This window comes from Polistes dominula, unplaced genomic scaffold (assembly GCF_049000335.1).
Source record: "Polistes dominula isolate Pdom_NZ unplaced genomic scaffold, Pdom_raw_medaka contig_37, whole genome shotgun sequence".
Lineage (NCBI taxonomy): Eukaryota > Metazoa > Arthropoda > Insecta > Hymenoptera > Vespidae > Polistes > Polistes dominula.
The window spans coordinates 3217042-3235342 of NW_028301169.1; the positions used below are offsets into that span (position 1 = coordinate 3217042).

At 28.0% G+C, this 18301-nt stretch overlaps 4 protein-coding genes across 6 annotated transcripts; 2 read left to right on the top strand and 2 right to left on the bottom strand.

Annotated features, from left to right (window-relative positions):
- Nucleotides 1-148: 148 nt before the first annotated feature.
- On the bottom strand, nucleotides 149-2523 carry CSN5 (COP9 signalosome subunit 5). Of its 3 annotated transcripts, none has more exons than XM_089179229.1 (5): nucleotides 2439-2523; nucleotides 1610-1788; nucleotides 1026-1260; nucleotides 752-946; nucleotides 149-680 (listed from the first exon to the last, which is right to left on the bottom strand). In XM_089179229.1, the coding sequence occupies exons 2-5, from the start codon at nucleotides 1759-1761 to the stop codon at nucleotides 234-236; spliced, it is 1029 nt and encodes a 342-aa protein (XP_089035355.1). In that variant the 5' UTR covers nucleotides 1762-1788; nucleotides 2439-2523; the 3' UTR covers nucleotides 149-233. The 3 variants fall into 3 exon arrangements, with proteins under 3 accessions (XP_089035355.1, XP_015183027.1, XP_015183026.1); XM_015327541.2 differs by having other exon boundaries at nucleotides 2388-2445; XM_015327540.2 differs by having other exon boundaries at nucleotides 2317-2444.
- A 298-nt stretch (nucleotides 2524-2821) lies between these two features.
- Nucleotides 2822-7257, top strand: LOC107069874 (protein MEMO1). The gene is made up of 8 exons (XM_015327539.2): nucleotides 2822-3094; nucleotides 3907-3988; nucleotides 4062-4130; nucleotides 4228-4340; nucleotides 4725-4836; nucleotides 4917-5136; nucleotides 5226-5330; nucleotides 5441-7257. Exons 1-8 carry the CDS (start codon nucleotides 2866-2868, stop codon nucleotides 5576-5578), a joined length of 1068 nt encoding a protein of 355 aa, XP_015183025.2. The 5' UTR covers nucleotides 2822-2865; the 3' UTR covers nucleotides 5579-7257.
- obe (activating signal cointegrator 1 complex subunit obelus) lies at nucleotides 6773-15121 on the bottom strand. Its single transcript, XM_015327537.2, has 12 exons — nucleotides 14895-15121; nucleotides 14694-14821; nucleotides 14247-14407; nucleotides 14085-14176; nucleotides 13856-14004; nucleotides 13528-13770; nucleotides 8737-13437; nucleotides 8471-8661; nucleotides 8234-8402; nucleotides 7888-8145; nucleotides 7450-7795; nucleotides 6773-7362 (listed from the first exon to the last, which is right to left on the bottom strand). Exons 3-12 carry the CDS (start codon nucleotides 14375-14377, stop codon nucleotides 7274-7276), a joined length of 6369 nt encoding a protein of 2122 aa, XP_015183023.1. The 5' UTR covers nucleotides 14378-14407; nucleotides 14694-14821; nucleotides 14895-15121; the 3' UTR covers nucleotides 6773-7273.
- Nucleotides 15122-15196: 75 nt separating this feature from the next.
- On the top strand, nucleotides 15197-17533 carry LOC107069873 (multiple inositol polyphosphate phosphatase 1). The gene is made up of 8 exons (XM_015327538.2): nucleotides 15197-15559; nucleotides 15640-15950; nucleotides 16028-16153; nucleotides 16250-16394; nucleotides 16572-16672; nucleotides 16749-16858; nucleotides 16937-17131; nucleotides 17203-17533. The coding sequence occupies exons 1-8, from the start codon at nucleotides 15397-15399 to the stop codon at nucleotides 17381-17383; spliced, it is 1332 nt and encodes a 443-aa protein (XP_015183024.1). The 5' UTR covers nucleotides 15197-15396; the 3' UTR covers nucleotides 17384-17533.
- The last annotated feature ends 768 nt before the right edge of the window (nucleotides 17534-18301 follow it).

Below are 18301 nucleotides of genomic sequence, written 5' to 3' on the forward strand. Positions count from 1 at the left end.
CGTTTGTTTTGAAAATTATCTAAATAGAAAAATTATCTAAAAAAGAATAATAACATTTCCTTTATACTTTCTATATATTACATATTTGTTTTATAAAGAGATATAAAAAATGATACTAGAAAGACAAGAATGGTGTATCTTACAACTATTCATTATATAACACATTTTTATTACAAATACATTATTTTTCATAATTAAATTAACTTATTAAAAATTAATATAATCGTCAGTGTTCAATGAGAATCTGTCATATTAGTTCCAACTTGATTAAATAATTTGTCTTTAATAACTTGAGCCATTAAACCGTGTATAACTTCAATAGTAGTTTTCGAACTGTCGCGTGTTGCTTTAATAAGTTTTTCCACGGTACTACGATCGTGTGGATCTGTTCCACCTAAAACAAATCCTCTTCCAAGCGCAACTTCCGATTGCTCCAATTTATCAGACAAATCAAATATTTGTCCTGTAGTATAATCCGCATTAGTCAATAAACTAGAAGAGCTAAGAGTATTCACCCAATACTTATTCCATAAGGAGTCCAACAAACGCTTATCTAATAACGATTTAAAATATGATACTTCTAAAGAATAATATTGTTTACAATGTACCCCGAAATCTTCAATTTTATTTAGAGGTATTGTTTGATATTCTGATGGTTCCTCGTTAGCTGGTTTATATCCCTATAGATAAAGAATAATCATAATATATAATACATTATAGTTTATAATTTTATATAAATTGTATTACATACCTTTGGATAAGTTCTGAATGCTCCTAAACAAACTTTACCAGCAGAGATAGTTCGCACAGGATCAATTACAATAGCAACAAATGGTTCTTGAAAATTTTGATTAAGCATTTGAGTAGAGACATCGATACCTGATAACCAGCATCCATACCCTGGATGACTATGATACCAACCAATAGCATTCTCTTGTCTGCCAACCTAAGAAGATATTTTAACATGTCAAACAAAATATTACAGTCTAATCTAAACGATGAAAAAAATATTCTATTGATTTCACCTGTTTTGCAGCTTCTATATACGCAGTCATATATTCATATGCTTGAGCTTGAGCATTAACTCTTGTTTCTGTTCCTTCAACGGGTAATGCAAAAGAATCCATAACAATCATTGTATTCGCTGCTACTTTTCCAAGTAGAAGACCCATTACCTCTAATGTTCCACCAGAACGTGCATGCATTACCATTTTTAACAATGCTAATGCTGAGATTTTAATGTCTTTGAAGAAATGGGGACTATATTGGCAAAAATTCAATGTATTAGAACAATTAAATACATGTAGTCCTCCTACAACACGGTTTCCTTAAAAAAAAAAACCTTTGTACAACACTGTACTTCTACAGCCGCGGTGAGGCTTGCCGTTTTAAAAATACAGTGTTGTTAAAAGTATTTCTTTTCAGTTCCATGGCCTGAAAACCTCTGGGTCTCATACAACACAGTTTCACAGAACAGGGCATTTTCTAGGAACCTATCTACCGTGTTATAGGGGGGTTACCTGTCTAACTTTTTACTCATTATACATTTCTAAAGAATAATGTGTAATCTAAATTTATAAAAATGATAATATATTTATATTAGACTTACTCTTTGTCCCATGGCTTAGCTGCCAATATGTCTTGTTGTTCTTTTCTGTCATATCTGTAGATTTCATCGACAGTACTAATTGTTTCAACATTATTTGACATCTCCCAAGTTTTTTGAGCGATTGTAGTTTGGTCACTAGATGTACTAGCCATTTTTATTTATTTTCAATAAGCAATAAACTATAACAAATTAAAACAATTAATTATTTCTCACAATTTATTACAAAATCTTTATAGATTTTATATTCATTAACTATTAGGTTTTTATGATTACTTGATTATATAATAAAAATTATTAAATTGTATGTAAATGTTATTACAATATGTAAGATACATGAGTTTATCAATTAAATAATAATAAATAATTATTTTAGAATGTCAATTCATCTAAACCAAATTTACAGAAGTATTTAACATGAATGAACATATGACATAAATTTTTAATCTAAAAATATAATTTTTGTATTTCATTAAAAGCTTTACTTAAAATTGCTAATAACAATATATTTAACAATTAAAATATTATTAAATTAAAAACTGCGATATTTTTATTACAAAAACTACCATCGATATCTATTTGTTGTCTTTATTTAAAAGCATATTTTAATTCTTTGTTTTAGCAATAATAAAGGTTATTATTAATTTACTAATTATCTTATAAATCATCTACGAATTATTATATAGCAATATTATCTAATTATACGTAACTCTTGAAATATAAATAAGATTTATTCAAAGTACTAAAGATAAATCTAAAAGATAGCTATTGTAATAGTTACTGATAAGTTAGGTTATAGGTACGAAAAATCATAGAATAACATGGCACTAACATCAATGACAATTCTAAAGTAGCAGTAAAGATAGCAATCGTGCTACACATACGCCCAAATACTGAATGCTAATTGGTTAACTTTTTCTCCCACCACTTTAAACTATTCTCAAACGCCATCTTTTTTATCTTTTTCTCATATAAATATATATTATATGCATTAATAATATTAATAGATTTTTATGTATATGTATGTATATATAAATAATTTTATATATAGTTTCACATATTAGAATAAAAAAATATATAAAGGTAATAAGATAAATGATATATATACATATGTATATAAAACAATACAGTATATATATATGATATGAATGAAGACAGTTTCAAAATTGACTACTAGATGGTGCTTTGACCAGCATAAATTTAGACTGAAATGTATAGTTTCTCTTTTAATGTACTTCAATGCCGTCTTTATATAATCTATGAACAAAACTGAACTGTACTTTAGTGATAGTTTTATAAACATTTTTCACGCGCGCGATTATAGTTATAAATTATTAAATTATATTTATATTGTATTTATGAAAGAATTTTTAAGAGTTATTGAAAATAGAATCGATACTACACGACGTGAAAGGTTGTTCAAGCCAAATATAAATATGGCATTAATTAGAAGAGCAACTCATGCTGGTAGTTGGTACTCAGATTCTGGTAAGCGATATTCAAAATATTATTTCTTTTATAATATAAATAATATTTGTATGCATGACAAAATAAGAAAAATATTCATTACTTTCTATTTTTATGCTATGTCAATTTCATTATTCTGCGAAGAGTAATGCTATATTCAATTTTGAAAGTAATACTTTATTAAAAATATGTTATATTAAAATATGTTGAAATTTTTATAGCACAGGAATATATGAATCATAAATTATAAATACTAAAACAGAATTGTTAATGAATAGTAATTAAGTTTTATCAGTGGAATGGACATTTCGATAAGATAGATTAATCTATGATATTCTAGGCATTTTGTAATTAAGAATATTGCAATATACTTTTTTGAAATATTTCTTATCATACACAACATATAATTATTGGATATATTCTTAAAAGAACAAAAAAAATGTGCATTAAATATTAAGTTAACTGATGAATGATTGATCAAAGTTGTATCCTAAGCTCGATCATATACATATATATCATAAATATAAAGTTAAATAAATGTAAAAATTGTTTTTTTATAGAGTTTAGATTTATTTGATAAATGATGAAAGAATTATTAAATAGTGATTTAATAATTTTGATGCACTAATGCAGGTTCAAGGATTATAATCAATCGTTTGAAATGTTACGAAACTCTAACATCCAGGAGAAAAAAGATAAAATGCTACACAATCTATATAATTATAAAATTATATGGAAAGAATATTATGCATACACAAACATTTATATATTTCTGAAAAAGAAAAAGTCCTAAAAGATAATCCCAAAATCTGAATTAGCGATATATGCTGTAGGTTCAGAATTGAATAAGCAACTAGAAGGTTGGCTGGGTGCAGCAGACCTATCTCATGGACCTGCTAGGGCAATCATTGCCCCGTTAGTAACTATAGAATATTATATTATTATTATTTTCATTCGTTTATCTTTAACAGCGACTGGATTTTTTCAGACATGCAGGTTATAGCTATTGCGGAGGATGTGCTGGTTTTGCATATCGTCAAATTAGTCCTGTAGTTGTGTAAGTTTAATCTATTAACTATAAATATAATTATTAATATAAAAAGTCATCAAATTACAAGATACGTATATAAAATGAGTAATATATTTTTATGCAGCCGCAAGATATTTATTCTAGGCCCTTCTCATTATGTGAGATTGCCAGGATGTGCCCTGTCTACTGCTTCCATGTATCGAACACCGTTATATGATTTACATATTGATCAACAAGGTATACATAATTTTAAAAATGTATTATAACTGCTAACTATTAACTCTTTTACTATGGTTTATAACAAAATATGATCACTGTGGATGAAGTACGTTACTGATATTGTATTTTTTGTTTCCTAAACTTTATGATGAAATTTGTTATAGTAACTAAATTTTATTAAATGAAAAGAAAATACTCAATTAATAATAATAATATCTTATATACAAAATTTAGCGTTTTATATGTGATATATATATATATATATATACATTTTTTCAATCTTCTGAAGCATATTATATAAACATGCCTTCATAGTGAAAGGTTTAACTATTAAGAGATGTTTATAAGTTCAACATGTTCTTTTCTTAACAATTTTTATTCTTTACATTATGCTTATAACAGTGCGGAGAGAACTTGAAGAGACAGGACATTTCGAATGGATGGATTTGAACACAGATGAAGAGGAACACAGTATCGAAATGCAATTACCATTTTTAGCTAAAGTTATGGAAGAGTACGTATAATCAAAAATGATGTATTATAATATTTCTTAGATTATTATATATTTTTAAATATAATTTTATATTGTTACAGATTTAAAGATTCATTTACTATAATCCCCATTTTAGTGGGATCTTTACCACCAGAAAGAGAAGCTCTTTATGGAAGATTATTAGCACCTTATTTAGCTGATCCTCAAGCATTGTTCGTTATTTCCTCAGACTTTTGTCATTGGGGACAAAGATTTCGATATACATACTATGATAGATCATGTGGTCCGATTCATAGATCTATCCAAAATCTTGATAAGATGGTAGGTATTAATATTACGTATAAAAATGAAATATTATTAAACATCTTCTAATCTTAAATAATATTTCTTCATTCGTTGCTTATTGTTAGGGCATGGATATAATAGAAACATTGAACCCTACAGTGTTTACCGATTATCTTAAAAAATATGGCAATACTATATGCGGTCGTCATCCAATTGGTGTTTTGCTACAGGTAATATTAAATATAATTTTTATTTTTAAGAACGTTTAATTTTTTCTTATCATTTTGTAGACATTGAATTATTTTTAATAATAGTTATTAATATAATATCTCAATTTCAGGCAATACACAGTTTAAGAGGAAATACTAATGGTCAAAAAATGAATTTAAAATTTTTGAAATATGCTCAAAGTAGTCAATGCAATAACATGAATGATAGCTCAGTTAGTTATGCAAGTGCTTCCTTAGTTCTTGAGTGATGTTGTAGATTATTCTTTTATGATCAATAACATCTGAGAGTAAAGACATTTGATGAATGTGGTAACTAAATTTAATAATGCTATCAGTCATAATGTAAAAGGTCCGACTATATGAACCATAAGATAAGATACTACTAAAAAAAAAAAAAACAGAAAAAAAAAACAGAAAAAAAATAAAAGAAAAGGGAAAAAAAGAAACAAAAAAAAGTTACTATGGCTGATACTAATAATCACAAATATGAAAGAGTTACCCTGTGTGCAAAAGAAAATATTTGATTGTTACAACGCAAATGAATGTATACTACTAACAATGTCAAAATGTTTTTTGTATAAGTGCATTTTCTTTTAATACTTACAAATCGTATTCAGTACTTCCATAATTATTGCAATAAAGGAAGGAGCTTAAGTATTTCTTTGCTTTGGTTGGAAATACAGCCATGTGTAGTTAATTATATAATTATATATAATACATAATTTATATATGTATATATACATGGAGAGTAAGTATAACTACTGACAATGAAGAGAGAACAAAAAATCTTTCACTTCATGCCTTCAATATTTAACTATTTCAAACCAGATGTCCAAATATTATATACGGGTAAAATATTTTTTTAGTGTGCTTCTATAAAAATAACTAGAAAATATCTTTCTTTTTTATCTATCAAAATAAAATAAAAAGGAAAAAAAAAGAAAGAAACTAAAATAAAAATCTATAATTACGTAGATATCGAATAAAAATTTTGATAAGAGATAAAATAAACCTTAAAGAGTAATTATCTAGTCATTTTCAGTGTCTTAAAAATAACTGAATAATAAAAATGTTCAGGCTAGTCAAAATTATTTTACTTATTTATTTATTAACGATGGAAAAAAGAAAAAACAGAAGAAAAATAGAAAAATATATCTCTTCTATGTCATTAGTAAAACTGCATATTCTGTGTTAATTCATATATTATTATATGAAAAGAACTGGTATTAATGAACTCCCACAAAACTTAATACATGTTATATAGTTTTTTCAAAACAAAGCAATGGAATGATCTCATATCCTTCCTATCCCATATTTTATTATTTAAGCTAATATGATTACACAAATGGAATAATTCTTACTTTATATTATTCGTTAAATAATATATATTATTAAGAAGGAAACGAGATCGATACAAAAGCAGTGTTTTGTAACATATATAGTTTTTAAATATTCATTTATATAGGTTTATTTTTTATACTCTTACAAATTTCTTTGTATAATTATAAAAATGAAAAATATGTTATGTTTTTTTTCTTTTTTAATATTGCTATTTAGTACGTTAACTCACAAAACTCTGCTTAAAATAATCAAATAGAACATAATAACGAATAAAACAACAAACAAACAAATAACTCGTTATCTGTAAGACTTCCATAGGGATATATCTATGGAATTGTAAAAGTGATCCTGTACATGTTGCTTTTTCTATCTTTATATACTAAGAATAATAATGTTTATATTTGTATGAAAAATCTGGATTAATCCACACGTCTCGTTTCATAGCTGTCTAATAAAATTAAGTAAAGAAAAATATATTTTTTGTGTTCATAGATACCTAATATGTTACATCGCTGTACAATATATACACAAAATATTATATGAAATAAATTTACTATCTTTTAATAAATCTAATACTTTCTCTACATATTTAAATTTTATTTTTAAGGTATTATATTTACTTGTATATCATACTGTTGATCCAGGCCAATATAACAATCAGAAATTAAATAAAATGTCAATTTCATTGACCCTAAAACATTAATATTAAAGTAATTATTAAATAATTAAGTCAGGATAAATACATATTAATGAATAAGATAATAAAATGAAAATTTACCTATATTACGAGGTGCTGTGAATTGTAATTGATAAATTTTATGATGATCATTAATACCATTGACTCTTCTCAAGGCCCATAATTCTCGTTTTGAAATATCACCTAATACTAAAAACCATCCTTCATCTTTCCCTTTTTGAAACATAGGACAATGTGCTTTTAATGCATTAGAGTGATTTTTTCTTTTCATTTTAATGACTAATGTATATTCTTCATTTTCACGAAGATCAATAACTTGATTATAATTCGTCTGTAGTGGTATCTTTTTTTCATTACCGTCTTCCCAATTTCCATGTAACGTTAGATCAATACACAACATTGGCATTTGTTTAATAACTTGATGTATCTAAGAAGAAATATTTTAAGTAAGATAAATGTTTGTAAATAGAACAAGAAAAAGAAATATATAAAATAATAAATAATAATGTAAATTTATACCTGATGTATCTGTTCTTCGTGAAATTCTTTATTTAAAGCTTTAGCAAGTCGATTATAATTATTAATAGTAGTAGCGCATAATACTGGAAGAGGTGCTGGTAAAGAAGAAAATAAAGGTAAATGTTCCTTATTTATATGAGGTAAGGTAATGACTGCAGGTTCATCGATCCATCTTGCTTGTATAACCATTTGTAATAATTGCATTATTCTAAGTGTGCTTGCTAACCAACCCTTCTCTGCTACAATATCTATCATTGCCTGAAAAATCCAATGTGTAATATAAATAATGAACAAATATTGTTTATGTATATAAGAAAATTTTGTTTTTATTTGTTCCAATACGTACTTGAATTATCCTAATAGCTTGATCAAGGACTGATTTTAAGTCAGTATTATAATCTGTACATGGAAGTGGAAGCCTTGAAAAATGTGCTTGTAATAGAAGATAAGCTTTTGTATTTGGTGAATCGTATGTATATTGATCGACTTGATAGCGACACATTTTTGCCAAATCCCTGTTAAATATATTTGATTAGTTGTATCATGTAAAAAATAATATATATGATATTACACTTATACTTACTCATTCATTAAATCTTCGTTGTGCCTAACAGGAAGTTCATTATATTCACATGAATTACATAAGATTTTCAAATATTCATGTAATGGAAGATCTTCTACTAATGTTTGTTCAAACATTAACATAGTAAGATGAGATAAGTAATAAAAGGATGCTATTTTGCCAGTTGAAAGAGGAAACAGTATGTTATCTTCCTGTAATCAAATAATAATCAAATATTAAAATGATGTGAAAATGTGATGTAAAATAATATAAACATAGACACGTACTTCACTGTAATCTATACAATGTGAATCCAATAATACTTTCAATGTGGTGTCCACTAAAGATGACAAGTATTGATTGATTGAAAGAGGTTCTAAGGTATCCAAATTATAATATTTTGGATTTTTCATTAATCTTCTAAAGAAATATGTCCACGTTAAATAATCTAAGAATTCTTGCTTATTTTTTATCGTACCAGCTACAATTTCAGCATTTATATGATCTGGCAACACCGCTAACAAACTTGACTCAACGGGGAATGGTTCGTATAAAAATTTTTTATAAAAATTTTTCTTTAAATCATGTACAAGGACAACAGCTACACCCGAGTCATCAAATTGTGGCCTTCCGGCTCGTCCCATCATTTGCAACACATCCGTTATTGGCATATCCACGTAACGTTTCGTTTTACCATCATAATATTCTGTTCCCTTTATCACAACTAAATGTGCAGGAAAATTTACACCCCAAGCCAATGTCGCTGTCGTAATTAATACTTGTATTTTATTATTCACAAATAATTCTTCAACCGTTTGTTTATCCTTATCGTGTAATCCAGCATGATGAAGACCAATTCCAAAAGCAAGAGTAAGCTTTAAATTTGAATCTTTAATATTTTCTAAAATATTATCCATCTCTTCCTCGGGCATATGTAACCACTGTTTAGGATCATTTTCTGCTGCAAGATAAGCAATCAAATCTAATGCAGTCAAACGTGTTTGTCTGCGCGAAGATACAAAAACAAGTGACGGACTAGTAGGTGCATGTTGTCTTATTGCTTGAAAAGTTGGTCTATTCATTGTTGCCATACGTGGACAATAATGTTTGCCTGGAAATCCACTGATATGAACCTCTAATGGTACAGGCCTAACAGAAGAACGAAAATTATAAAGACCCATTTCTTTTATCCCTAGCCAATTAGCCAAATCAATTGCATTGGCTAATGCTGTGGAAAGACCAACAATTCTTAATTTTCTTGAAGTATGAGAGGAAATAAAATTTGTTCTAGAAACAATTACTTCTAGTACTGGTCCACGATCTTCTCCTAGTAAATGAATTTCGTCTATAACTATCAATCCTACTTTTTGAACATAATTTCTTGTTTGCCAACTTCTACTAATACCATCCCATTTTTCAGGAGTAGTAATTATGATGCTAGCATTAGCAATAATTTTGATATCAGGTGTTACATCTCCTGTTAATTCAACCACTTTTTTCCCCAATTTTTCTTCAAGTCTTATTTTCCAATCATGCATTCTCTCTCGAACCAAAGCTTTCAATGGTGCTATATATACAACTTTTTGATCGGGATATTGTTTAAATACTCTAAACATAGCTATTTCTGCAGCTATTGTTTTACCAGAGCCTGTTGGAGCTCCTAGGAGAACATTGTTATCCGTATGATAAAGACAATGAAAGATTTGTGTTTGAATTGGATTGAAGTGAGAGAATTTATATAATCTTTCAAATGATGAATCTTTCAATGCTGTCACAGGTAATGGTTGTAATTCTAATAAAACAGTATGCGGTGGATGACTATCTGGTAAAATTAAATCACGGAATGTTACAGATAACGTATTCTCCACTCCGAGCCAATGATCACTTATTGCTTTTACTAAATATTGATTGGGCAATGGTTCACATAATGGTATAGTCATTACAATTTCTTGTTCAAGATTTTTATAAACCATTTTTTTGGTTAAAATAAAATATTCGTGATGATATATAAGATTATTGTCAGGATCTTCGATCCATATCCAAAATGCTTCAGAATTTTTTCCATGAACTGCATCATTCCACCGAAATTGTGGAGTGATTTGTAAGCGTATTCTTAAAACAGTACGTGTAATAGGTTGTATGATAGATTCCATTTGTAAAGAGGGCAATTCACTGCAGCATTTCTTTACCAATGCAGCTGTTTTCTGATTATGTAAAATTATTCCAATTTCTTTAACATCCATATCTATTAATTTATCTACTGTGATACTGCGATCTTCTATTTTTTTAATAATTTCTGCCGATAGACAAGAAAATTGACGTAAAGGACTCATATAATCCCATTGTTGCAGTTCAAGCATTTTTGCCATCAACAATAAACGAGTTGCCATTATTGCATTATTTTGTCTTAACATAATTTCAAACAATGCTCTGCATATTCGTACAGCATTTTGTGTGATATATGCTAAATCTGATGTCAAAGAAAATGAATCAACCCATCCTCTTGACAAATAAGTTTGTATTAAAATATTTACTTTGCCATAAATATTTTCTGGTCCACCTTTTGGTAAAACCTCACAGTATTCTTGACTCAAACGTTCTAATTCTTCAATTTCATCATCCCTTACTTTAAGTTGTTCAAATTCTTGTGAACGTGATATCATTGCAAGTATATCTGCTTCGCTCATGAAATTCTCTGACAATTCATTAAAAATTTCAACTGTATCATATTTAAGATAATAATGACTAGCAATACGTCCTAAGTCCGTAGTGTTAACATCACCAGTACGTATATTATATCGAATCATTTTAGCTTTATCTAATGCTTTTGCTGCCGCATCAATTAATTCTTTTCGTTTTTGTTCTAAATTTGGGTCGTCTGCAATAGTTGCATATTGTATACCATATTGTAAATAATTTAACTTCATTCGTACAAAAAGATACGTGTAACTTAACCATTCGACTGCCTCCTCTACATTTGATATTGTACCCAATGCAATTTCTGCATTTAAATTATCTGCTAGGTAAGTTATGAAACTACTTTCAATGGGTATTTGATTAGTTAGAAGTGACAAATAATGTGACAATTTATTATGAGTTGTAATTATAATTGCGTGACCAGACGTGTCGAATTGTGGTCTACCAGCACGACCGAAAATTTGCAAAACATCAAGTATGCTTAAATCAATATATGTACCATGTTTAGAATCATATATTTCTGTTCCTCTAATAATGACAGCATGTGCAGGTAAATTTACACCCCAAGCAAGAGTAGATGTACAAACCAATACTTTTATCAAACCTTCAGAAAAATATTTTTCAACAAGATTTCTATCCGAACGTAACATACCCGCATGATGAACTGACAAGCCACAGCTAAATAAATCAGGAAGATATTTATTTCGTGATTTACTGAATGCTCTGCCAGCAATTTTTTCTTGTGCATCTGATACAAATAATTTTTGCGTTTCGTTTTTTATTGCTAAATCTCTGATTACATTGGCCGTTCTAACTGTTGCATTGCGAGCATGTACAAAGACCATAACTTGATGTCCTTCACGGACCATTTCGATAACTTTATTATAACATACTTCATCCATGTGTCCTATTTGTACGATTGGTTTTTGTGCTTTAACTCCAATGAATGTTTGACTTAATGGAACAGGACGAAATCGATGATCAAAATAAAACAAACCTTTGTAAGGATTTACTCTTAAAAATCTTGCAACATCTACATAATTTGGTAATGTTGCTGAAAGTCCAACTATACGGATCATACTTTGAGATGTCTCTACTTGTCTCAACGTTCTAGCAACTATTGCTTCAACAACAGGACCTCTATCACCGTGCAGTAAATGCACCTCATCTATAATTAGTAGTTTCACAATACTTGTAAGAGCAATATCTCCTGTACCTTTTCTTGTCACAATATCCCATTTTTCAGGAGTCGTCACTATCATATGAGTTTGTTGAATTTCTAGTTTTGTTAATTGCATATCGCCAGTTAATTCACGTACAGATATACCAAGACGATTTAATCTTTTGCTAAAATTAGCAGTCATTTCTGCTGCTAATGCTTTCATTGGAGCTATATAAATAATCTTAAATTGATTTGTTGTAGTATCTTTTGTCATATGTTGTTTTATTTCATGAATTATAGTTAGCATGGCAACATTAGTTTTACCTGCTCCAGTGGGAGCACAAATCAATAAATTTTCATTAGTATTGTATGCAGAATTAAATACTATACTTTGTATTCGATTTAACGATGTTATACCGTTAAAAGCAATTTGTCCGATTTCGTCCAAAGAAGATACCATAACAGGTTCATTTGGAACATTAATGTCTTGTAAATCTGGAATAGGTATATGAACTTCTTCCCATAAATTAGTATTATTTATCTTAACATTTTCTGGTAACATAACTTTATGTCCTGAAATTAAGCCTGCGCAATTTTCAGTAGTCGCTTTGGAATCAAAGACGAATGGAAATTTCTCTTTATATCTTTCAGGAACTAAATTTCTTTTGGGGAAAAGTGGAGTACACATTGCTTTTAATGCTTCTTTTCTTTTTAAACGTAATTCTATTGGATCAATTACTTCTTCATCTTCAGTTTTGCCATCTCTCTTACTCGTAATTTTATTAAATTTTTTTTCTTCTTTACGGACTTGCTTCAATAATTGTTTCTCTTCTTCAGATTGTACCGTCACTTGTCCACTAATCACTGGTCCTTGTGGAGTTGGTAGTTTTGGTACCTTTTGAACACCATAAGTGCTTATGATAGTTTTTTTATGCGCAATAATATATTGTATGAATTCAATGTGTTCATAGCCTAGTAAATCAAACAATTCATTTTCAATGTTTTCAGAATTGATCAATTTTGATACTATTACTGTTCCAAAATTGTCGAAAGACATTTCCGTTGAATACTTTTCATAAGAATTTTTTAAACCTTTTACAAATACTGACTTGTTGAACTGCGATGAATACTGGAACAATAATTAAAAATATAAATCTTTCAAATTTAATTTCATATTTAGTTTGCGTATAGATACAAACACAGAAGATATTAAAAGTACCTCATCTTTGCTTGATAGGGGAACTTTAGTTTCATAAGCCATAGTAAATGAATTAGTATGTTGTCCTAAATTTGCCATATTGCGAAGCATACCGGTATCGGGCCAAAGTACTTTAGCTGAATTGTAAGAAAATTTGGACCCAAAAAAATTGCTTTCAGAATTATTAGAATTCTCATTGTCAGTTAATTTAATTAAACGTTCAATTGCATCAGTGTCCAATTTATCACGGATATCTTCAATTATCTAATAATAAAATGAAATAAATTATTTAGATTGTCATATGTTATTCAATTGTATGATATATATACATACTTATAAAGAATTATACCTGCATAATTTTATTTATATCTTGTTTCGATAAATTACCAGCCATGTGACGTAAAAGTTCCAATTGTTTTTGAGATATACTTTCTGAATCTATTAGTAGACGTAGAGTAAAAATGGAAAATTCATTAATAACTTCAGCGGAATGACCATCTGCAAAAAGAGGAAATGATTAGAAAAATGTATTTAGTTTAATATTTATAATTTAAATTATTACATTTTTTATTACTTACGGAAAATCTTATTAGAAATATCATGTAATTTATTAAGCAAAGGCAAAATTTCTTCCGGGGCAATTTTACATAATTCGAACCAACTTGAACCGCTATAATCATAGAAATATAAAAAATATGTACACCAATCATAGTGAAGAAATTAAAAATATTGTAATTTACCTTTTCAATTTGTTCGTTTGTTCTTCTCGCTTTTTAATTAAATCATTAGGAGCAAGTTCTAATAATTTTTTTGTACGATCTAAATTAGTATACATTCGCAGTGTACGAGTAATGCGTGGTAATTCAGGCATCTTGATTTCCTTGTTACTGAAGATTATAAACTGTAAATTATAAAAAAGAATCAATTAATTGAATATAAAAATAATTTGTTTTTCAACTGTCAAATAAGAAAAGAAATAAAATTACAATTTGGTTGTAATTTTAGTATGTATTTAGAAAGAGAAGAAAAAGAAATAAATAATAAACTATAAAAAATGAAATTATACTTTTAAAATACTAAAATTATATTAAATGAATTACTTAAGATATATATTTTATATAAATATTCAAATTTTAATAAAACAATATTGATATATTCTATACACCTAAAGAATTTGAATTTTTTACCTGAAAATTATTCGTTGATATTCTTCAAAATATTGCAAATAATAATGTCAGATACGTTCACGATAAAATGAAACGTTTATAACAATTGAAATACGATGTTGATCGACTTAAAAGGAAATAATCAAATTCTATGGAATAATTATATCATTTTTAAAGATGTTAAATTTTAACAATGTCATTAAAAATATGGTTAAATCTTACAAATACGAAACGTTGTGCAATATGTTGTAGGCTTAGTTCATTCGTCATCCATCAAAATCGCCGGGACTCCCATTTCTCGATTGATAAAGATTTTTTAATAAAAATCTAATATTTATGACACTGAATTATGTGCACATTTTTAGAGAATAAAAAGCACATAAATTAATTTTATTAATTTATATAATAATATTAATTTAATAGTTTTATATTCAAAGAATATTATTTCGTTGACACTAAGGCAAGTTTTCATAAAAGTTTGATCAATCAGAGACATCTACACCTAACCTAAAAAATTGTGCACAGTACATAGACACCGATAGTAAATTTATAAAAATCTGTCATCTAAATATTCAAAATTTGTTATCAAACATAAGTTAAAATGATTGCATAATTCGTGATTAATATTATAATTGATATTTTCCCAAATGGATTCTTATGTTCTGAGTGTTTATCTATTTATTTATTTCTTATGACAATTTTTTGAAAGGAATATATATACAAAATGATATTTAATTTACGTATAATTTTTATATTTTTAACAACTAATATTGTTTGCTTTGCATATGATTGTTTCATACAAGACGATAATTATAAGTGTAGGTTAGGAACAAAAACACCTTATAGATTTATAGCTTCTCACAACGATAAACCTATTGAATATCCAGGTATGTACTTATATTTGGATTAAATAATAATAATTAATAATATGTTTGTCATTTTTTAATTTGTCTTCTATTTATTTCAGGATGTGTACCAAAAAAGATTTGGCTGATTTTAAGACACGGTACACGGTATCCTGGAAAGAAATATGTACCTCGCATGGCAAAGGATTTACTAAAATTAAAGGAAATTATATTAAATAATTATAAAATGAATGAAACTAATTTATCTCATGATATTATAATTAACTTAGCTAATTGGAAAATGAGATTCACAGAAAACGATGCAATGAATCTTGCAGAGGAAGGAGAAAACGAAATGATTGATCTTGCAGAAAGATATCAGTCTAGATTTCCTACTATTATGCCAGAAACATATGATAATAAATCTTATAAGGTATTCATATTGTATAATTGAAATGTTTTTCATTTTTATAAGCTACTTTAATATTTTTTTAATTATTTTATTTGTAGTTCAAATATACTGCGACACAAAGAACTGAAGAAAGTGCTAAATACTTTGCTGCTGGTTTATTTGGCTGGTTCAATAGTCAGAATGTTTGGTATCCTAAAGCAGAACATAAAGACCCTATCTTAAGGGTAATTTTAATTATAAAATGATAGATATAGATGTTTATATGTATATATATATTTATTTATTGAATATATATATAAACATTTCACTTCATTTTTTAGTTCTATAAACTTTGTACTCGCTGGCGTAGTGAAGTTGATAAAAATACATCTGCAATCATTGAGAAAGACAAATTTTTGAGAAGTGAAGTGTTCATGAATACATTGAAAAGTATTTCAAAAAGAATTGGCTATCCAGTTAATCATGGTTTGCATTTAATCGATATTGTGTGATGAAATATTGTTAGGTATCAGCTTAATTGCACTTTTCTGAAATGCTTGCATATGTTTGCGTGTTAAAAACTTTGCTTATTGTTTAATTATATTTACTCTGAATAGTTTGATAATTTATAAAAAAAAATGTATTATAAATTTAATGTTTCAGAAAATGTACATTTGATTTATACCATGTGTGGCTTTGAAACTGCATGGTATAAGGATACGGATTCTTCTTGGTGCAAATTATTGTCTTTGGATGAGTTCAAAGTATAAATATATAAGTATATAAATAAGAGAGTAAACAAAATAAAACATGTATTAATATAAATTTAAATATTTTAAGGTTATTGAATACTTAGAGGATTTAGAATATTATTGGATTGATGGATATGGATACAAGATCACTTATGAACAAGCATGTGTAGTTTTTAAAGATATCTTTAAATTTTTTTCGTAAGAATTATATATAAAATATTATATCAGTACTATTGTTTATTATATTTTCTAACTGACACAATTAATATTTTTTAGAGAAGATGATGGGATATTAGCATCAATTTATTTTACACATTCGGGAACTATCCTTAAATTATTAGCACGATTAGGAGCAGTAGAAAATACGGTTCCATTAACGCACGATTCATTTTGGTTAAATGTTGATAACAGAGCTTGGAAAACTACGTACATTGATGCTTTTGCAAGTAATATAGCTTTTGTTTTATATAAGTAAGTATAATTCATTATCTTCTTATATATTTATAAATATATATGCTATTAAAAGTTTTTCTTTATTTTAGTTGCGAATCACAAGGACCCAGCATTCTTTTTATGCATCAAGAACGTATTAAATATTTACCAAATTGTCCTAACAATATGCCATGTCCATTGTCAAAGATGAAAGATTTATATTTAAATCGTGAAGAAGAATGTTCATTTGATGCAATATGTAATTTACCTAAAAACGATGAATCATCATAAAGTTCATGAAAGATTATCAAATTTATCCACTACGACATCATACTTCAAAACATATCAAAATTTGAAAGATAACTTTATTCTTATATACACTTTAATACAAATCATGAAAGTGAAATTCAGATAATATGAATAAAATGAAATTTGAATCAATATATCTCGTTCGAAGTTCTCAACCTTGGTTGACCTTCGAGTCGGTTATACGCTTTTACGATGAATAGTAGGAGGAAAATAAAAAATAAAATAATAATAATAATAATAATAAAGAAACTAGAAAGCAGGGAAGCGTTTGATAAGGGTATAGGAAGTATACACAGGGAGCAGTGATTTGCGGGTGATCCCATGGGTCCGAGACGTAGTGGCCGATAAAATAAATCGTTTTTCTCTCTCTTCCTCTTTCTCTCTCTCTCCTTCTCTCTCGAGAATGAAAGGCAAGAGGACAAGGCCTGGTCTGGCGCCTCGTAGAAGCCTCGAACAATATCGTTAGTATATTCCTGTTGTACTGTGCTGCGCTGTTCTGTTCTGTTCTCTTCTCTTCTCTTCTGTTCTACTCTGGTTGGACCACAGGCGTGCGCTTCGTTCTTGGACGAGCGGAATTTATGATACGCTGCACATTTATATTCCCACACCTACCATAAATTTTACTTTACGCGCGTGTAAGTGGCTCCACTTTTGTTCATAGATTCCTACGACTGTCAGATTTATGTCCTCGTACGTGCTAGGATTCGATGCTTGCTCGAAGAAACGCCTATGTGTTCCTCAGGGTGGTAAGCATTTCAAACCCTAGTCATCGTATAACTATAGACTGGAAAAAGTAAGAAGAGAAAGGGGAAGAAAGTTAATGTTTCGAGTGATAATAAGACGGTTTACGTGATCCTTTCATTTTCGTTCTTTGAGCGTACTCCAGACGTCTCGTTATTA

What these genes read in the sequence shown, in the direction of transcription:
- CSN5 (XM_089179229.1), bottom strand. Translation starts at nt 1,761, where the DNA reads ATGGCTAGTACATCTAGTGACCAAACTACAATCGCTCAAAAAACTTGG. An exon ending in GCTAAGCCATGGGACAAAGA is followed by an intron (nt 1,261 to 1,609) that starts GTAAGTCTAATA and finishes TTGCCAATATAG; the next exon opens with TCCCCATTTCTTCAAAGACA. An exon ending in ATATAGAAGCTGCAAAACAG is followed by an intron (nt 947 to 1,025) that starts GTGAAATCAATA and finishes ATATCTTCTTAG; the next exon opens with GTTGGCAGACAAGAGAATGC.
- LOC107069874 (XM_015327539.2), top strand. Translation starts at nt 2,866, where the DNA reads ATGAACAAAACTGAACTGTACTTTAGTGATAGTTTTATAAACATTTTT. An exon ending in GCTAGGGCAATCATTGCCCC is followed by an intron (nt 3,989 to 4,061) that starts GTTAGTAACTAT and finishes GGATTTTTTCAG; the next exon opens with ACATGCAGGTTATAGCTATT. An exon ending in TTTACATATTGATCAACAAG is followed by an intron (nt 4,341 to 4,724) that starts GTATACATAATT and finishes TGCTTATAACAG; the next exon opens with TGCGGAGAGAACTTGAAGAG.
- obe (XM_015327537.2), bottom strand. Translation starts at nt 14,377, where the DNA reads ATGCCTGAATTACCACGCATTACTCGTACACTGCGAATGTATACTAAT. An exon ending in TATTTCTAATAAGATTTTCC is followed by an intron (nt 14,005 to 14,084) that starts GTAAGTAATAAA and finishes CTCTTTTTGCAG; the next exon opens with ATGGTCATTCCGCTGAAGTT. An exon ending in ATATAAATAAAATTATGCAG is followed by an intron (nt 13,771 to 13,855) that starts GTATAATTCTTT and finishes TTTTATTATTAG; the next exon opens with ATAATTGAAGATATCCGTGA.
- LOC107069873 (XM_015327538.2), top strand. Translation starts at nt 15,397, where the DNA reads ATGATATTTAATTTACGTATAATTTTTATATTTTTAACAACTAATATT. An exon ending in TGGCTATCCAGTTAATCATG is followed by an intron (nt 16,395 to 16,571) that starts GTTTGCATTTAA and finishes TTAATGTTTCAG; the next exon opens with AAAATGTACATTTGATTTAT. An exon ending in GATATCTTTAAATTTTTTTC is followed by an intron (nt 16,859 to 16,936) that starts GTAAGAATTATA and finishes AATATTTTTTAG; the next exon opens with AGAAGATGATGGGATATTAG.